Source organism: Apteryx mantelli, chromosome 30 (assembly GCF_036417845.1).
Source record: "Apteryx mantelli isolate bAptMan1 chromosome 30, bAptMan1.hap1, whole genome shotgun sequence".
In the NCBI taxonomy this organism is placed as follows: domain Eukaryota; kingdom Metazoa; phylum Chordata; class Aves; order Apterygiformes; family Apterygidae; genus Apteryx; species Apteryx mantelli.
In genome coordinates, this window is record NC_090007.1 from 1,780,446 (window position 1) to 1,797,813 (window position 17,368).

General features: G+C 69.9%; 1 protein-coding gene across 1 annotated transcript; it reads left to right on the forward strand.

Annotated features, from left to right (window-relative positions):
• The first annotated feature begins 339 nt into the window (after positions 1–339).
• MEF2B (myocyte enhancer factor 2B) lies at positions 340–11,770 on the forward strand. The gene is made up of 9 exons (XM_067312852.1): positions 340–439; positions 7,465–7,545; positions 7,874–8,077; positions 8,164–8,292; positions 8,416–8,596; positions 9,587–9,732; positions 9,880–9,991; positions 10,084–10,177; positions 10,848–11,770. Exons 2-9 carry the CDS (start codon positions 7,492–7,494, stop codon positions 11,158–11,160), a joined length of 1,233 nt encoding a protein of 410 aa, XP_067168953.1. The 5' UTR covers positions 340–439; positions 7,465–7,491; the 3' UTR covers positions 11,161–11,770.
• Positions 11,771–17,368: the final 5,598 nt, after the last annotated feature.

The window sequence follows — 17,368 nt, forward strand, 5'->3', positions numbered from 1 at the left end:
CCCCAGCCCCCCAGATCTGCCCCCCCAGCCCCTCCAAACCTCTCCCTAGTCCAGGCTCCCCAAATCTGCCCCCAGCCCCCCCCACCCCCCCGAACACCTCACCCCGCCCCTCTTCCTGGAGGGGGCGGGGATATGCAAACCAGCCCGGCGGGGGCCGCCAATGGCGAGCTAGCCCGGCAGCGCTATGCAAATCTCTTCCCGTGGTGGGCGGGGATATGCAAATGTTGCCGGCGCGGCTGGGGCAGGCGGCGGCAGCGGCGGGCTGCTCCCAGGACTTACACCGGGACCGGGACCAGAACCGGGACCAGGAACAGGACCGGGACCGGGACCCGACCCGACCCGACCGGGGCCGGACGGGGCCGGGCCGGCTCCGCTGCAGCGCCGGACACCCGCGGCCGTGCCGGCGGGGACTCGCCAAGGAGGAAGAGCCGGTGTCCAGGTGTGTGTCCCGGACGGGAAGGGGGGTCTCGGGTGCCCCGGGGGGTCCCGGGCGCACGGGGGGCGCGGAGCCGCCCCAGCCCCGGGGAGGGGGGATCGGGCAGGACCTCCGGGACCGGCCCGTGCGCCTGCGGCTTGCTCCGGGGCGGCATCCTGCGGGCGCCGTCGTGCCGCGGCCGCGCTCCGCCGCGGGGTGCCGGTGGGTGCCGGTACCGGCGGGGTTCGGGCTTCTCCGGCCCGACGGAGCCCCTCACCCGCGGCCAGCGGCCCCGCATGCGGCCGGCCCGGCCGCCCCGTCGGGGCGCACGGGCTGGGGGAGCGGTGCCGGCCCAGCTCGGCCCGGCCTGGCCCGACCCGACCCGACCCGGCCCGGCGGGGCTGCCGGTGCGGCGGGGCCGGCGCCCTGCGGCCGCCCTGGGCACGGCGAAGCCCTGTCCCCGCGCCCCGCCGTCTAGGGATGGCGCGCTATAAAAAGCCTGTGGTTTGTGCTGTGCTCGGGGCGGTTATTTTTACTCGTGTCTGCGCAGAGAGGAACGCCTGAGTTTAACCCAAAAGTGCAGGTTGCCAGGCGGACGCGGGGCCTGGCCCTGGCATCGGCCTCCCCCCGGGCTCCCGGCACCACCGGGCCCCAGCGAGGCCTTCGGGTGCAGGGGCTGAGCCCTGCCCGGCCCGTTGCACATCAGGGGAAACTGAGGCACGGGGCAGCAGGGCTGTTTGCTCAGCGGAAGCGCTAAGGCTGCAGCACACTGAGCACCGGGCTCAGCCGTCCGGCTCCCAGGGCCTCCACAGTGGGTGGCCGTGGCAGCTGGCTCCTTGGTCCATGTCTCACCTCTGGTGTTACAGCACAGTGTGACACTGCACCCCGGGCTGGCGGGCCACACTGTGGCCCAGCACCCCTGGAAAAACGCTCAGGGTGATGGTTATTGATTGGGTTTTGCTGTGATTTCCATCCACTGCAGAGGACACTTCCAGCAGAAACTGAAGTGCTTGCTGGGAACGCTAAAACCTGTGTCCCGTCCTGGCTTTCCCAGGCATCCCCTCCTCGCCGCTTCCCGAAGGCGGGGGAGATGGGGAGCCTGGGGACTGCGTGGAGCGGTGGTGGGAGGGCAGGTCCCCAGCCCCAGGCCTGCAGCGGGGCCACGAGCAGGGCCTCATTTCCCGCTAGCTTTGCTGGGCTGTTGCACTTGTTCGGTAGTTTATAGCATGCGCTGAACTGCTGAGAGACCCAGCTCTACCCTGGTGCTCCCAAGTGGGGATTTGACCCGTCCGTGGCTCTTTCTTCCCAGCACATGACGTTTCCAAACTGTCCCAGTGCAGGCGAGTCTCACTATGTCGCACATCCCTCCGGGAGAGCGCGGTGGATCCTCCGCCGGATCCTCCTGCCCACTGCAACCGATTGCCAGCAAGTCCCTGTCCCCAGGGCTTTACTCTTTTAATGAGGGAAAGTTTCCCAGAGCTGCTGGCTTGGGAGACGGGGTTTTACGGGTAATGAATTCAGTTTGCAGCTGGCAGGTGAGCTCTGTGCAGTTACCTGGCAGGCAGGGACCTGCTTCAGGGCTTAAATTGGGCAGGCGATGGGCTGTGCTCCCCTCAGTCCGTGCACGTCCTTCGGGGCAGCTGGTACCGGTCGCTGTTGGAAACGGATCCCGGGTAACCCAGCCATGGAGCCGGATCCCGGCCGCTTCCCATCTTCCTGGCTGACAGTTGGACTAATCGCACATGGCTCCCGCGTGGGGGAGACTCGTGCAGCGTGGGGAGTGAATTTGGGGTTGGTTTAAGCTTTCACGCATTCCCGCTTGCCTCCGAGCACTGGTGATGTTGGCCGAGGGCAGGCCGCGGCGCACGGGCTGTGGGCTGCGGACAGTCTGGCACAGCAGCCTGGAAGCAGAGCAGGGTCCCGGGGCGCCAGCGGAGCAGGGATCATTGCTCCGAGCCCGGGAGAAGCGTCCGTGCGGTGGCAGGACGGGGCAGCAGCGAGGGGGTTGTGCGGGGCTGAGAGCTGGAGCGCGGCTGCGATGCGGAATTGCATTTGGGCATGATTTACACCCGGAAGAGCGGGGGGGGAAATTTACTGTATTTGAGACCCTTGAGTTTCCCTCTTCTTAACAAGACTAATTATGGCATTCTCAGGAACAACATTGCGTGGGTTTGCAACCCCTGCAGCCCAAACACCATGCTGATGGGCTCAGGTCAGTGGGCAGCAACTCAGGGCTGCCCCCAGCAAGCCCTCCGGCAGCAAACGTGCACCGGTTCCTGAATTAACCGCCAGCGCTAGCATGGGACGGCCCGGCCCAGGCAGGAGCAGCCTGTTCCCTACCTGGGCCGCTGCTAGAGGTGCGACCGGCTCCCTGCAGGGCTGCAAGCGCTGAGCGAGGGCGGCAGTCCGGCCCCGAAGCGTTACAGCTGGCAGGGTTCGGGTGTGCGCCTGTATTTCTAAGGGAGGGGGGGAAATAGCCGCCCCGTTTTGCGGGGACATGACCATCCGTCCTCCTTCCGCACAGTCATTTTGGAACCGAAAAGCCTCCACCCATCGCAGCAGTTTCGCCAGCCGCGCGCTGGGCAGCGGCGATGCCTGCAGGCGAAGGGACTTTCGGTCTGCGTCACCCCACGCGGGGCCGGTGTCGGTGCCGGCCGGGCCGCGGGCTCGGCCGAGGGCTGCCCTCCTTTCCCCGCTTCCCAGCGGCTCCTCCCGGCTTTCCCACTCGCCTGCCCGTGCACGGTGCTGCGCTGCCGCCCAGACTCTGGTTTATACTGGCCGCTTGTTTAGACAACCTATAAAAAGCAGCAGGGCCCTCCAAGCCCTGCTGCAGTGCTGGCAAACTCGGCCTTTTCCCCGTGCCGGCCTCGGGACGCTGTTTGCAACGCGCGGCTCCCCGGGGAGCGCGGCGGGTCGGGGGCCACGGCCCAGCCCGCGGCAGGAGATTGAAACCAACCCCGTTTGGTTTCAGATTTGCAACCAAATCCCAATTGCTTGGCGAAAGTGGACTTTTTCCCCATTTTCCCCCAAAACGCCCTGTTGGGGAGGGAAAGCGGAGGTGGGAAGATGCAGTGAGCTCCAAGAGAGGCAGTGCCCAGCCTCGGCGAGAAGCAACGTCTGTTCTTAGCGTTGTAGCCACGAGCACGTGGGGAGGGTGAGGATGGAACAAGTCCAGCCCTGCACCTTCCCCAGCGCTCAGCTGCCGAGCACCCAGCTGCACTTGCCAGGGGAAACCTGCCCTTTCCTTCCTCTCTCCCCCCTCAGAGACAAGCGGGAAGGAGGGAGCCCCCTTCCCCGGCGTCCCCGGTCCTGCCGGTTGGGACACGGGACCCGGCTCGGATGCTGCACTGCTCTGGCCGCCGTCATCGCGTCGCTCCCATGTGCCTGCCCGCTCTGGTTGCAGCATGGATTTAGGGCGAATTTGTCAAATTCGGCAACTTCAGCTGCATTTCAGAGGCCACTCAGCGACCGACAGGGTTGCAGGGCTGTAACAGCCGGCGCTGGGGACCGGTCCCCGCGTGCTGCTGGCGTGTCACCCTGCAGCCCGGCATGCCGAAACCGCCGCGGGGGCCCGTGCGCGGTGCAGGGCGGCGCGGGTCCTCATGCCCGGTGCAGCCAGACCTCGCTGCCGCCCTGGGGTTGCGCCACGGCGCTCGGAAAAACACGCTGCTCTCAGGGGGGGTCGCTTCGTCTCCGCGCACTAATGAGGAGTTCAGGTAGGAAGTTTGCGCACGCTGCTGTGATGCAAATGACCCCTAAAGATGCGCAGGATCCGCCGGAGTTAATTATAATGCGGCCGCGGCCGGGGGTCCGGAGCAACGCCTCGCCGCGCTCCGCTGGCCCGGCGGGGAAGCGGCGGCTGGCGAAGGGACAGCTCGTAAAAGCCGCCGCGCATCTGGGTGGAAACAAGGCCGGTGCGTGCGAAAGAGCAGCGAGCCCGGGCTAAAGATACGCGCGCGTGGGAGGGCGCGGAGGCCGGCGGGGCGCCAGGCATCGCCGGCACCTCTGGCCGGCCGAGGCAGAGCCAAGCATCTCCTCCCTTCGCCGCGCGGGGGGGGGGGGGAGACGGGCAGCTTTTATCCTGGGCCGGCTCGGGAGAGGAGCCGTCGAAGCGGTGTTGAAGGCTCTGCTGGCGTCGGCACGGGGTTTTGCTGGGCTTGCGCGTAATGACCGTGCTGTCACGTCCCGCCCTGGCGGAGGCCTCGCTGGGTGCCGGCTCTGGCACCGCGGCGGCGGCAGGGATGCTGCCTGGCTGGGCCGGCCGGGGCTGTGCCCCCGCGCCGGGCAGAGCCGCCCCGCTGCGCCCTTCGCCGCAGGCTGCGATAATCGCCTGCAGCGGTAATGCTGCTTATCGCCTTATTGCACGGGCGAAGCAATTAAAATCCGGAGTGAAACCCCCCCCCTGCTTCCCTCCCAGACCCTTAATACCTGGCGGGGGAGCCAGCAGGGAGCCAGCTGCGTCCCTCGGTGCCCCTGCCGCACTGCGGCCTCTGAGCCCCGGCAAACTCGGGGCGCGCGGGCCCCGGAGCAGGCGGCCAGGGCTGCTCCGTGCCCAGGCAGCCCCCGAGCTGCAACGGCCTCCGCCGTGATCCCCAGAGCCCCTGGCTGCCCGGCACCACCGCGGCTGGGCAAAGCCCTGGCAAAATACCCAGCGTGCGGGGCCGCGGCTGGGGCCGGACCCCGGCAGTGCCCTGGGGGAGCGGAGCCGCCCGCAGCGCGCCGCCCCGCTCGCCGGCTCCTGTAATGAGCTGCTCGGGGAGGCAGCTGATGAAACGGCCCCGCGTGTTGCAGGAGGCCTGGCTGCGCCGGCGGGCGGCCGCCCCGCTCCCTGCTCCCTGCTCCCTGCTCCCCGCTCCCAGCCTGGGGCGCGCGTGCCGCGGGTCCGGGGCCCTTCCTGACAGCACCGCGTCTGCCACTTCCCCTTCTCTGGTTTCGTGCCTCCTTCCTCCGCCTGCGTTTCTGGGCCGGGAGCGCGGGGCTGGGAGCGCGGGGCCGAGCGCAGCGGCAGCGGCAGCTGCCTCCGGGGAGCAGCTCACCCGGGCGCCGCCGGTGCCCCGGAGCCGTGCGGGGCCGGAGCCGTGCAGGGCGGCCGCTCCGCTCTCCCCATCTGAAACCTCCCTGCTCTCCGGCCACTGCCGTTCACCCACAGCACACGGACGCATCCTCCCCTCTCTCCAGCCGGTTCGGCACGTGGCGCCCGGTCCTTGGCGGTGCAACGCGTTGGCTGCAGGCCTGGCTCCCGCAGGACCCCGCCGCGCTTCGCAGCGGATGGACGGGGGGTGCGGGGGAGCAGAGCCATGCAGGAGCTCCGGAGTGTCGGCATCACTCGGGGCTGAACCTACCCGCTGGGCCCAAACCCACCCGTTGCAGTGCCGGAGCCCGGGAGCGCGAGCCGGACCTTGCTCCCGCCGGTTGCTCCGCCGGGGGACGGTGCAGATGCAGCTCGGTGGCACCACGGGGCAGCGGCGGGGGGCTGCGGCCAAAGGGGCCCTCGGCAGCATTTCGTGCCCTGCACGTGGGAGCCGAGCTGCCAGTCCCGACTCCCCCTGAGCCAGGAGGGAAAAGCTCATTTCTCCGCACCCTGAATGAAAGATCGTGGGATCGGGATGGGGAGGGGAGACCTGAGCCCCTGGGGCCACCGACCTGCACGTGCCCCGGCCGCCTGCCCCGCGCCGCAGGTGTCCACGCCGCGAGGGCACCGCCAGCCCCAGCTCCACACAGCCAGCGGGAATAGTTGGGAAAACCTCCGGGTTTTCACCAGGGAATAGCTGGCTTTTTCTGGTCGGTGCCGTCCCAGCGGGGCCGGGGCGGCCTGGCCACCCCGCCGTACCTTCGCGCCGTGCGTGGGCCCGGGACAGAGGGTGGCAGCGGGGCCGTGGGAACCGCAGCACAATTTCCTTCCATAAATTAAAATTAGTTTTGATCCGCTAAATATAGCAGCTGAGCAAGATGGCAAATGGCAGCGCGCTCGAGAGAAGGAAGCGGGACGCGCTGGGGCATCGGGGGGAGCGGAGGGCCGGCGGCTCGCAGCGAGCCCACCCCGCGCCCGGGGCTCCCCGCGAGGTGAGGAGGCCCCTGGGGGTCCCAGACTGGCCGGGGCCGTGGTGAGGAGCCCCCAGGGAGCCCCACGGGCTTCCAGGTCAGCTCTTGGCCCGAGGACCGGGGGGTGATGGAGATCTGGGGAGGCAGAAGCCCTGCAGGGAGCGGCGGCGGGTGTCGGGAAAGGCAAAGGGGGGGTAGGAAATGGGGGTCCCCCAGCCCCCTCGCCCGTCCCACCCCCGGTTCACGTGGCATGAGGAGGTGGGTGGTTTCGCTTTACTGTCTTCTCATAGAGCCACTTCCTGACCTGCGAATGTCTGAGGTCAAATTTAGTCTATTCGTGATACAAAAAAAAAAGAAAAAATTGCATTAAAAAAATACCCTCAAACTTAAAAACGCCCCCTTTATTTTGCGGAGGACCCTCCCTGCCGCCGGCTCGGCCTCCCTTATCACCACCCTCCGGTCCGACGGACCCGGCGGTGAAAACACCCAGCGCGAGCGTGCGGGGCAGCCTCGGCGCGGCTTCGCCTTCGCACCGGCGCGGCGCCGGGACCGACCCGCTGCTGGCACCAGGGCCCCGGTGCCGGCGCACGGGGACTTCGGTCCAGCAGCCGCGGGTGCTCGGAGGTGGGCGCGCGGCTCCGCTTCCTTGCGGGGGGTCAGGGGGGACGGAGGCAGCGCAGGGCCGGGGCAGCGCAACCGGCTGAGCGGAGCCGAGGGGATTTTTCCCCCCCCCCCACAACAGAATTTCCCAATCTTTCTTTGTTTTTTATTTTTTGTTGCTTTTCAACCAACCTGCGCTGAAAAGCTGGGAAATGCCACTGAAACCGAAACTTCCTCTGAAAACTTATTTTTCAGCAAAACTTATTTTTGGCTCCCGGTTGCCGCCTGCGGAGGGCTGAGGAGGCACGTGCTGCGCCGCCGGGCCGGCGGAGGGGACGTCTCCGCGGGTGGCACCGCGTCCGCCGCCGCGGGCTGGAGGCGCTCAGCGGCTCTTCGCTCTCTTCCAGCCTCCCCTGCGGGCATAGGAGGCGAAAATGGGCCGGAAAAAAATACAGATCAGCCGAATACTGGATCAGCGGAACCGGCAGGTGAGAGCCGCTCCGGAGGGATGAGGGGGGCACGCGGAGCTGGGGAGGCCGGGGAGCCGCCGGCAGGATGGCGGGTGCTGCTGGGGCCGCGGGAAAGGCCGTGGGAAAGGCAAAGCCGCTTTTCCCACGCCGTTTCGGACAGGCGCTGCGAGGCCGGAGCCCGCGGGCGCTTGGTCGGCCGGAGCCCGCGGGAGCTCGGGTGCCCCCGTGGCGCCTCGCGGTTCCGGGGGAGGTCGGCCCGGCCGGGGAGGGCAGGGGAGGGGGCTGCGCCGGCGCCTGGTCCGTGGGCCCTGGGGGCAGCGCCGCGTCCCCCCGCCCTGCGCTGCAGGTGACCTTCACCAAGCGGAAGTTCGGGCTGATGAAGAAGGCCTACGAGCTGAGCGTGCTGTGCGACTGCGAGATCGCCCTCATCATCTTCAACAGCACCAACCGCCTCTTCCAGTACGCCAGCACCGACATGGACAAGGTGCTGCTCAAGTACACGGAGTACAGCGAGCCGCACGAGAGCCGCACCAACTCCGACATCCTCGAGGTAGCCGGCGCGGTGGGCGGCGAGCCAGGGCCGGGGGGCCGGCGGGGAGCGGGACCCCCCCGGCTCAGCGCCCTGCCGCCTCGCAGACGCTGAAGCGCAAGGGGCTGGGGCTGGAGAGCCAGGAGCTGGAGCTGGACGAGGGCCCGGACGCCGGGGAGAAGATGCGGCGGCCCAACGAGGGCATGGACCTGACGGTGGCGCGGCCCCGCTTCTACGTGAGTCGCCCCGAGGCCGGGGCAGAGGGGCTCCCCGGCCAGGCGGCCGCCGCGCCGGCCCCGCACCCTGGCCGTGCCGGCGGCTCCTCGGCCCTGACGCCGGCCCCCCGCTTCGCCCCGCAGCCCCCGGCGCCGCTGCCCGGCCACGAGGCCGCCTACGGCAGCTCCCCGCCGGCCGGCGCCGACGGGGCCCTCGGCAGCGCCAGCGGCTCCCCGCAGAGCCAGGGCCGCCCGCCCGCTTTCAAGCCAGCTGCGCCGAAGCACGGGCAGCCGTCGGGACGCTCGCCGGGGCCGCTGCCGCCAGGTAGGCTCAGAGCTGCCGCCGCCACCGGCTCGCCGCCTGCTCTGCCTCAGTTTCCCCTCCACGCCGGGAGCGGGGGGCGGCCCGGGGCGGCGCAGGGGTTGGGGGCTCTGGGTGCACTCCGGGACCTCGCGTGCCTGCGCGCACCGCATCCCACGGGGATTTTCCCCGGCCGCCGCATGCAAAGCTCCTCTGGCGGCATCTCCTGGGGACTTGCCGGGCCGGGAGCGGGGCCGGGGCCGGCGCGTGGGCGAGGGCAGGTAGCGCCGGGCGGCAGCTGCGGCACCGCCGGCCCCGGCCTCCCTCCGGCTGCTTCCTGCGCGGTGCTGAGTCACGGCAGCCGCCGCGCGCCCAGGTGGCCTTGGGGCCGGGCGCTCCACGCCGGGGCACGGGGGGCCCTTGGCATTGCTTCCCGCCCGGCGGCACCGCGTCAACCTCAACCACCGCGGTGCCGATCGGTGCAAAAGCGGCTGGAAAAAGTGACGCTGGGGCTTGACCGGTGGAAACCCCCGGGCTGGGGGGAGGTGGCACGGGGGCGGCCGGATAGCGAGCGGTTTTGCCGGGGCTTTGCACCGTGCCCGCCGGCACCACGGCGTTCCCGGGCCGGGCCGCGGGTTTGCAGCTGCCCCCCCCGGGGCTGGTGCACCCCGGGCGGCAGCGATCGCCCCGCATCCCGGCCGGGGAGGTTCGTGCCCCTGCTCCTCGCCCCGGGCCCGGTGGTGGCCGCGACGGCGCATCGCTTCCGCCGCCGGCGTAACGCCGCTGTAGCATGGCCGGGGGCGGCAGCCGCAGCCCAGGTGCGACGCGGCCGCCGGGGGCCCCCCGGGGCCAGCGCGGCGCAGGAAGCGGGTTTGCAGGCGCAGCGGTGCACGGCCGCCCGTCCGTCCGCGCAGAGGCACCGCGTGCCACCCCCGCGATGCCCGGGCACGGCCGCGGGGAGCCTCCGCGCCGCGGGGCCACCCCGCGCATCCTCCTCTGCCTCCCTCCCTCCAGGTCTCGGCTACCCCCTCTTCTCCCCCGGCAACCTCAGCCGAGCCCTGGCCACCAAGACGCCCCCCCCGCTTTACCTGGGGGCCGACGGGCGCCGCGGCGAAGCCCAGGGCAGCCTGGCGAGCGGCAGGAGCGGCGTCAGCGCGGCGGTGAGTGTCCCGGCTCCTGGCCGGAGCTGCCCCGCGGCACCTGCCGCCTCGTCTGGCGCATGGGGGGGGGGACCGCGCTCCCCCGGGCGCCCCGACGCCCCGGGAGGGAGGCGCAGCCTGACGCCGGGGCGCCCCGTGTCCCCGCAGCGACCGCTCTACCCCGGCCTGCAGACCCTGAGCCCCGTGCTCGCCCCGGGCGCCGCCGGCGTTGCAAACCACGGCCTCGCCGGCTTCCCCTTCCTCGCCTCCGCCCAAGCAGGTAAGTCCCGGCCCCCCCCCCATCCCGGCCCCGGCACCCCTGGGCCGGCCCTGGCACCGGTTCCTGCTCACTCCCGGTCTCCTGCTTGGCAGAATACGGGGCTGGCGAGGCCCCAGCCCCCCCCGGCTTCCTGCAGCCTGGCACCGCGGCTTCCTGGCAGCACCCGCGGGACATGGCAGCGCTGGGGTAAGGACCGGCGGAGACAGGGACGGGCGACGGCTGCGGATGGGGCAAGCGGGGCCGGGGTCGGAGCCCGTCCTCCGGGAGCTGCTGCCCCCGCGGGTGCCACCTCCCAGCGCTGCTGCCCGGCCCCCGGAGCAGTCCCGTGCTGGGGTCTGCCTGGTTTCTGCCCCAAAACGGGAGCTGGGATGCTCAGGAGGGGCGCGTTTCCCCCCCCCCCCCAACCACGTGGGACTGCGGTCCCAGCGCCGGGGCCCCGCTGCCCCTGGGAATCCTCCCACCGGCCGGGTCCCAGCCCCGGCCGCTGCCGGCGGAGCCTATTTAAAACCGGATTTGCCCCGGGGGACCTGGCCCCCATCTCCCCCCCCCACCGGCGCGCACCAGGCTCCCAGCAGCCGTGCCAGGCGTGTGGGTGGGAGGCCGCCTGGGAAGCGGGTGCCTGGCTGCGTCGGGAACGTCGCAGCTCCGCCGGGTCCCGGCCTCTGGCCTAGAGCGGGTCGGGAGCGAGGAACTGGCTGGAGCTGGTACGTGAGGTGAGTTTGGTGGGTCTCAGCCACGCTCGGGAGGAACGGTGGCATGAGATCCCGCCCGTCCCCACCTCGTGCTCCTCCGTGACGGATGCTGCGTTGGGGTGGGGGGGGACCTAGCCTCACCCCCATCTCCCTTCTCTCCCCAGGGTCAGCGGCAGGATCGTCCCCGCCGAAGAGCCGGCCCCGGCCCCCAGCAGTCCCCCGCAGCACCAAGCCATCAGCATCAAGTCGGAGCGGGTCTCCCCGGGGCTCAGCTGCCCCTCGGGCCCCCCCCAGCCCCCCCTGGGCAGCCTGTCCTCCCTGAGCGAAGCCCCCCGAGGCCCCGGGGACCTCCAGCCGCGGGAAGACTACGCCAAGGGCTACCCCTATCCACTGGGCCTGTCCCGGCCGCTGGCAGAGGAGCAGCGGGCTGCGGTGCCCGTGCGGCGGGTGCAGGCCGTGGACGCTTGGCAGAGATAGCGAGGCCGCCGGGGCGCAGGGGCCTGGCTGCGCGCCCGTGCTGGGGGAGCAGCCCCCTGCTTCCACCCCCGTCCCTGGGAAGCCCCCCGCGCCCTTTGCAACGCCGCAGCGGGGCAGGCGGCCCCGCAGGGTTTCCCTCGGGGCTCCGCGCCGGGCGCCGGGGTCGCAACTCACGGCAGCCCCCGTCCCCTGCCCCGGTGCCCCCGCACACACTGCCTGTCCCCGTCCCCCCCCTCCCTCCGCAGCGCTTCGCCGCGGTTCGCCGTGCCCGGCTGCAGGGCCCGCGCGGCCTGGATGGCGCCGGCAGCGGTGGTGGCGTGCAGCCCCGTCCGTCCGTCCAGCCGTCCCCGCACCAGCACAGCCCCGCCGAGCGGGAATGGCTGGGAGATGCCACGGGGTGGCAGCAGGACTGAGCGCGCCGGCACCATACGGCAGCCGGCCTAACCCTGCGTGCGGCGGTGGCGGTGGCGGTGGGCCGGGCGGCTGCCCCACGGCCCCCAGCACGGCACGGGAGAGCGGAGGGTCTGCGCAGAGCCAGCCCAGCCTGGCGCGCGCCGCTCCGCCAGCCCAGGAACTCTTTTTCTATTTATTATGTTCTCACCAATAAAGATCTGGGGGTGTCCGGGCTTGTGGTGTGAGCTTCTTGCAGGGCCGCGCCGGGCAGCTCTTTCCGCATCCCCATGGTCTGACCTGTGCTGCTCCCTGGGAGCCCCCATAAACCGCTTGCAGGGTCGCAGCTTTGCAGCCTGCTGCAGCAGCAGGGCTGGGAGCCGGCAAGGCAGAGCGTTCCCGGCCGGTGAACAAGGGGGGGGGGGAAGAAAACCCTCTCCTGTACCCTTAAGATCGGCATCAGTGGGGGCAAGTGTGGGGTTAACGGGGCTGGTGGTAGCTGCCCACCTGCGCTGCATCTCTTATAGCCCGGGGCTGGGCTGGGGCTCGGTTTTTTTGGTGCTCCCTGTGATGTGCCGGCAGCATGCCTGGCCTTACAGGTGCAGGTAAGGAAGGGGGCTCCTGGGGACCCTGGTTTGGCATTGCTCCCGGGCTGGCTTCCCGGGGGCTGGGGGGTGCTGTCTCCTGAGCATGATCCCTCTCCAGCCCCGCAGCAGCCGCCAGGTTTGGGGAGCCCAGGCGGGGATGGGGCCCCTCCGCCCCAGCGGCTCCTCGCGGTGAACGTGGCTGCCTCGCAGCTGGGCAGCTCCGGGGAGGTTACCTGCAGCAGAGCCTCAAGATTAAAGCATGGGAGGGAGATTAATCCTGGGAAGAGTTTGTCCATTTTAACAGAGCCCGGAGAAGGGTGTAAATACCCAGCCTGGATTAGGGCCTGCCTCCTTGCTCGTGAGGAGCCCACGACGGCCCGGTGCTGGGTGCTGCCTCGAGGAGCTCCTCTGCCAGGGGAGCCCGTGCAGTGGCTGCACCGGGGTGCTGCGCTCGGTGGGGCAGGAGGGGGGGAGTCAGGTCACCCCAAGGCCTGGGGGCACCGGGGGGGCTGCAGACACAGCCACGAGGCCCCTGTGTCCCAGGCTGAAGAGGGAGGCCCGGGGTGGCGGAGGCCCCGGCCGCCTGGCGGGTGACTGTGGCCCAGGCCCTCGCCGGGCAGTGGGGACGGGGTCTCACCCGGCTGGCAGCACCCATCCTGGGTATTTCACTGCCAGAGGGGTCCACAGGCCGCCCTAGGATGGCTTTCCAGCTGGGAATGGGATTCTGAATGCAAAGAGGAACGGAGACACCCAGGGAAAGTGTGGGGGCTGGGGTTAGAGACACTGATTGAATAGCAATGACTGCATGATTTATGGTTTGCATTATTGCATGGCTCATTTGAATATATGCTAATAAGGCTTTTCTCCTCATTTTGTTTGTAAGATTTAGATTTGCTATGGCAACCCACTGGCATGGAATGAACGCCAGGCAATGTCAGGGTGAGGTGAGCCCCGGGGAGGGGCTGGGGCTGCCGGGGGCCTCGCCACATCCCGCCACGGGGACCCAGGAGCGTCTGTCGGGACGCGGCGGGCAGCGACGGGAGACTGGGAGTGGACCGGAGCCGCGCATCACCCTGGCTGCCTGCAGGTCCAGTAATGCCCCGTTGCGAGAAGTCCTGGCTGTAAACCCCAGTGGGATGGGTGGGGGGAGCCCCCAGACCTGCTTTGGACTTGCACCGAAGAGGCCTCGTGCCCCTGCCTGCCTCCCATCCCCCCGGCACGGCACTGACCTGCTGGCAGGACGTGCCATCGAGCAGGATCCAAAAGCTGCAGTGAGGGACCTTCTCCAGCTCCTGGATTGCTCTGGGTTGAGGGGACAGGGCTCAGGATGATGCTGGGAAGAGACAGGGTGCCCGAGTTGCCCCCCATGCTGTGGGGCCCTGGCATCGCCGCACTACACGGCAGCGCAGCCGGGGCATCTCTCCACCTCCATTGCTTCCTGCCCCATGGCCCCACGTGCTCCGTTCCCAGCTGGTCCACGAGCTGTGCCGGTAAAGCCCCGTTACCTGCAGGGCCAGCGTGGCTGGGGGCTGCACCATCCTGGGCAAGGCCGGACGCTGGGCTCCGGTGCTCCGGGCTGCTGAGCTGGAGGTGCCTGTCCTCCCCTTGGTGCCAGATCCTTCCTGGGGTGCCTTGGCAGCAGCTCTCGGGGAGAGGATACGCCATCGGGGCTCTGTGCGGGCATTGCAATCCCTGTGCTCCCTTGCTGGGGGAAATGGGGATGGGTCTAGTTTGGATCCGAGGGAGAGCTGCCAGATCGGATCTCAGCCAGACGGGCTCTGGAAAAGGCTGCTTTGGGCTGATGCTCCCTGTCCCTGGGGGTCGTGGCACTACTGGGGGACACCCTAGGTGGGGATGGGACGGGGTCCCGGGCCAGGCAGCCCTGCCCTGGCCGGGAGGGGGCCGGGACCTGCCCGGGGCTCTCCGCGGCGGGGCAGCTCCGGACCGCCCAGCCCTGACCCGGCCCGACCCGATGGGACGGACCGGCCCCTTCCCGGTGCCGGGGCCCGTCCCAGCTCCAGGGTTTTGTGGAGCCGTTTAACGATTTCTAACGAGGAGGAAATGAGCCTCGGGCTGGCGGCGAGGCTCGGGGCTGGGTGCGGGTCTGGCCCCGAGGGGATGAGGGTGCCCTGGGCGACACGGCCCGTCTCGCAGCCCTTCTCCTCCTCGCCCCCTCGGTGCAGAAACGGGGCCGTGCCGGGGCGCGGGGGTCGAGCCGGCGCCGGGGGCTCCCGGGCCCCTCTTCCCCCCACGAACACCCACTTTGTTGTTTTGCAAAAGCACTCAGATATCCATGGCGCTGCGCGGAGCGCGTCTCTTAATGAATTTTTGGTCAAAACGTTATCAGGAAGCCGAAAAAACGCCGCCTCCCTCACTGGGAGGGACCGGGCCCGAGGTGAGCTCGGTATCGCGGCGCTGGAGGAGCTGCTGAGCGAGGCGCTTTACCGGGACCAGGCCCCGGCGGCGGGGACCCCGGATACGCGTGGGGCTCGGGAGCCGGCCGCGGGGGTGCTGGGCGGTCAGACACGGGGCAGCGCGGGGAGCCGCCCGGCCGGCCCCGTGCGAAGCCCCGGTTAGACGGGGCGGGCGGCGGAGACCGGGGCAGCGCGCCCCGCCGGCCCCCAGCCCCGCCGGGAGAAATATTCGTTGAGGGGGAAATGCATAAGCGCAGCTCTTTAGGGGAAAGCACGGAGCCCGGCAAAGCTCCCCGGCAGCGCCGGGCCCCGGGGCGGCAGAGCCGGGGGCGCCGCTCCGCCTGCACCGGGGCCGTCGGACCGGGCAGGGAGCTGCGCCCCGGCGGCTCGGGCTCGGTGCCAGCTCCGCAGCGGCTGGAGCGGAGGGGCCGGGAGACGAGCACCTCCACGGCACCGGGCTCCCGGGCGTCGTTAGCTGGAGCGGGGCCCCCGCTCGGTGCCCCGGCTGCTGCGGGTCGGGTCCGGCCCCGGAGGTCGCGTCCACACGGGTCGCAGCCCCCCGCGTTTCCCCGCTCCGGAGCCTGGCCGACCCCGGCACCGCTCCCCGGCTGGTTTTGCGGCAAGGTTTTTTTCCAGCCTCGTTGACCCCCCCCCCCCCCCCCGGCCGGATTTCGGGAGCAGTCCCCCGCCTCGGCTCTGCGCCACGTCGGATTTACGGACACCGATTTTTTTTAAAGCGCTACGAAAATCCCAGTGTGCCGGAGGAAGCGGCCGGCCACTTCGGAGCTGAGAGGTATTAACAGCACAGGGCTTTGTGGTCGTTTTATTATTATTATTAATTACAAAATAGCCAATTTCTGCTGAATTTCCACGAGCAGAGGAAAAATCCGGCACGGGCTCGGGAGCCGGCCCCGGGAACCGCTCTGGGCCCCGGCACGGCTCTCCCGGCGCACCGGGGTGAACCCGGCACGGCCGCGCTAGCCCCAGCCGCGGGGGGGTAAAGGCAGGAGAAACGCCGAGCCCGCGGCTCTGCTCCGGATCCGGCCCCGGGGGGGGCCCGAGCCCTGACGGTCCCGCACTGCTCGGGGCCCGGCGGAGCCGCTTGGCGGATCCAGGTCCGGCCCCCCCGGCCCTGCCTCCCGCTGCTCTTGCGGGCTGCACCCAGCGGGGTCACCGGGATTTTTTTTTTTTTAATATACATATATATATATATATATATATATATAAAAAATCCCCGTTATTTTTAGATTTTGCTGCCAGAATCGCCCCCGCCTCCCTCGCCCCCCAGCCCCATGCATTACCACAAGCGCAGGGCTAACCTATCCTGCTCCCGACGTGAGGACGTCATGCCTTACGTAGTAAAATATGGAGAAAGCAAAAAAAAAAAAAAGCGCATTTTCCGTCCTCTCTCCCATCTCCATTTCCAAAAGGGACAAAATGGATGTTTGGGCAGTATCGCCGCCCCGAGGGGGCCCGGCCGCCGCCGCCGCCGCGGGGGTCGGGGCTGCCCGGCTCCCCGGGCCGGAGGTGCCGCACGTTAAAGCCCCGGGCAGACGTATCTATTTAACCCCACGTAAAGGCAACGTGATCGCGGGGGCTCCGCTTCCCACAGCCCTGCTCCTGGCAGCGCTCTCCGGGAGCCGCAGCCTGGCTCTGCCGCTCCGCATCGGCTCCCCGGGTGGATTTGTCTCGGTTCTGCCTCCGGCCCGGTGCCGCTTGCCCCAGCCCCCGCCCCGGGACGGTGCCGGTCCCCGGCCAGCCCGGCGGCTCTCGGCGCACGCTGTCGCTAAGTCATTAAGGATGCAGATGTGCGGAGGGAGGTAAATACCCCCCACTCCCCTTTCGTCTCCGCTTCCTTCTCCCTGCCCAGCAGTGAACTCCCCGCCCGGGGCACCGGGAGCCGCCGGCGCCCCACGCCGGGCGGCCGGGCTGTGCGGGCACCGGCAGCCGCCCCCTCCCCGGGCGGCCCGGCCCGGCCCTTTCCCCCCCGCCAGTTCTCCCAAGTTGGTGGAAGTCCGCGAGAGGGGACCCCGAGCCTCCCCCACACACACCTGGGCCTTTCGGAAAGGGGGGTGTTATTTTATTTTATTTTTTTTATTTTTTTTCCGGATTAAAGGCTGCGGTTCGGCCAGCCCGGTGCGAGTGCCGGGGCGGGGGCGAGGAGGGGCCCGAGGCGTGGAAAGCTGCCCTCCCTCCGGCTCCCGCAGCGCCGGGAACAATGGCCACGGGCTCCGTGGGGACAATGCCCGGCGGAGCCCAGCTGCTTGGGTTGCAGGACACGTCCACCACCGCCTCGGCCACCCCGGGCCCCGGCCCCCGCTGCCCGGGCCGGGGGACCCCCGCTCCCCGGGGGCTGTGGGAAAACGCGTGGCGCGGGGGTGGGGGTGGGGGGTGGCACAAAACTTGGGCAAAGTCCCCCCCCCCCAAGCCGGCTCCGTCCCTTCCTTCCCCGCCGCGCCTCGCCCCGCGGAAAGTCCCCGCTTTGGGGGATAAAACGCCCGGGCCCGGGCGGCTCTGCCGGGCTGGGCGCTGCGGCGTCCCGGCCCGCTCCGCCGCCGGCCCTGCCCGGTCCCGGGGCTCCCGTTGGGGCTCAACAGGTCGGTGCCGGGGCGGCGGCGGGGCCGCGCAGCCCGGCTTGTCCCGGTGCGCCCGGGCCGCTTTGTATCACCCCCTTTCCCCCCCCCCCCGCTGCTTTCCCCTCGCTCCCGCCCCAAGTGCTTCACTTCCCCCCCTCTCCTCAGCTCTTACCAGCCCCCCCCCTTCCCCAGCCCTCTTCATTATTTCTGTTATCATAAGGCAACCTCCATGCCCAAACGT

Coding starts and splice junctions, on each gene's coding strand:
- MEF2B (XM_067312852.1), top strand. CDS start 7,492: ATGGGCCGGAAAAAAATACAGATCAGCCGAATACTGGATCAGCGGAAC. Junction 8,293..8,415: donor TGGCGCGGCCCCGCTTCTAC/GTGAGTCGCCCC, acceptor TTCGCCCCGCAG/CCCCCGGCGCCGCTGCCCGG. Junction 8,597..9,586: donor GCCGGGGCCGCTGCCGCCAG/GTAGGCTCAGAG, acceptor CCCTCCCTCCAG/GTCTCGGCTACCCCCTCTTC.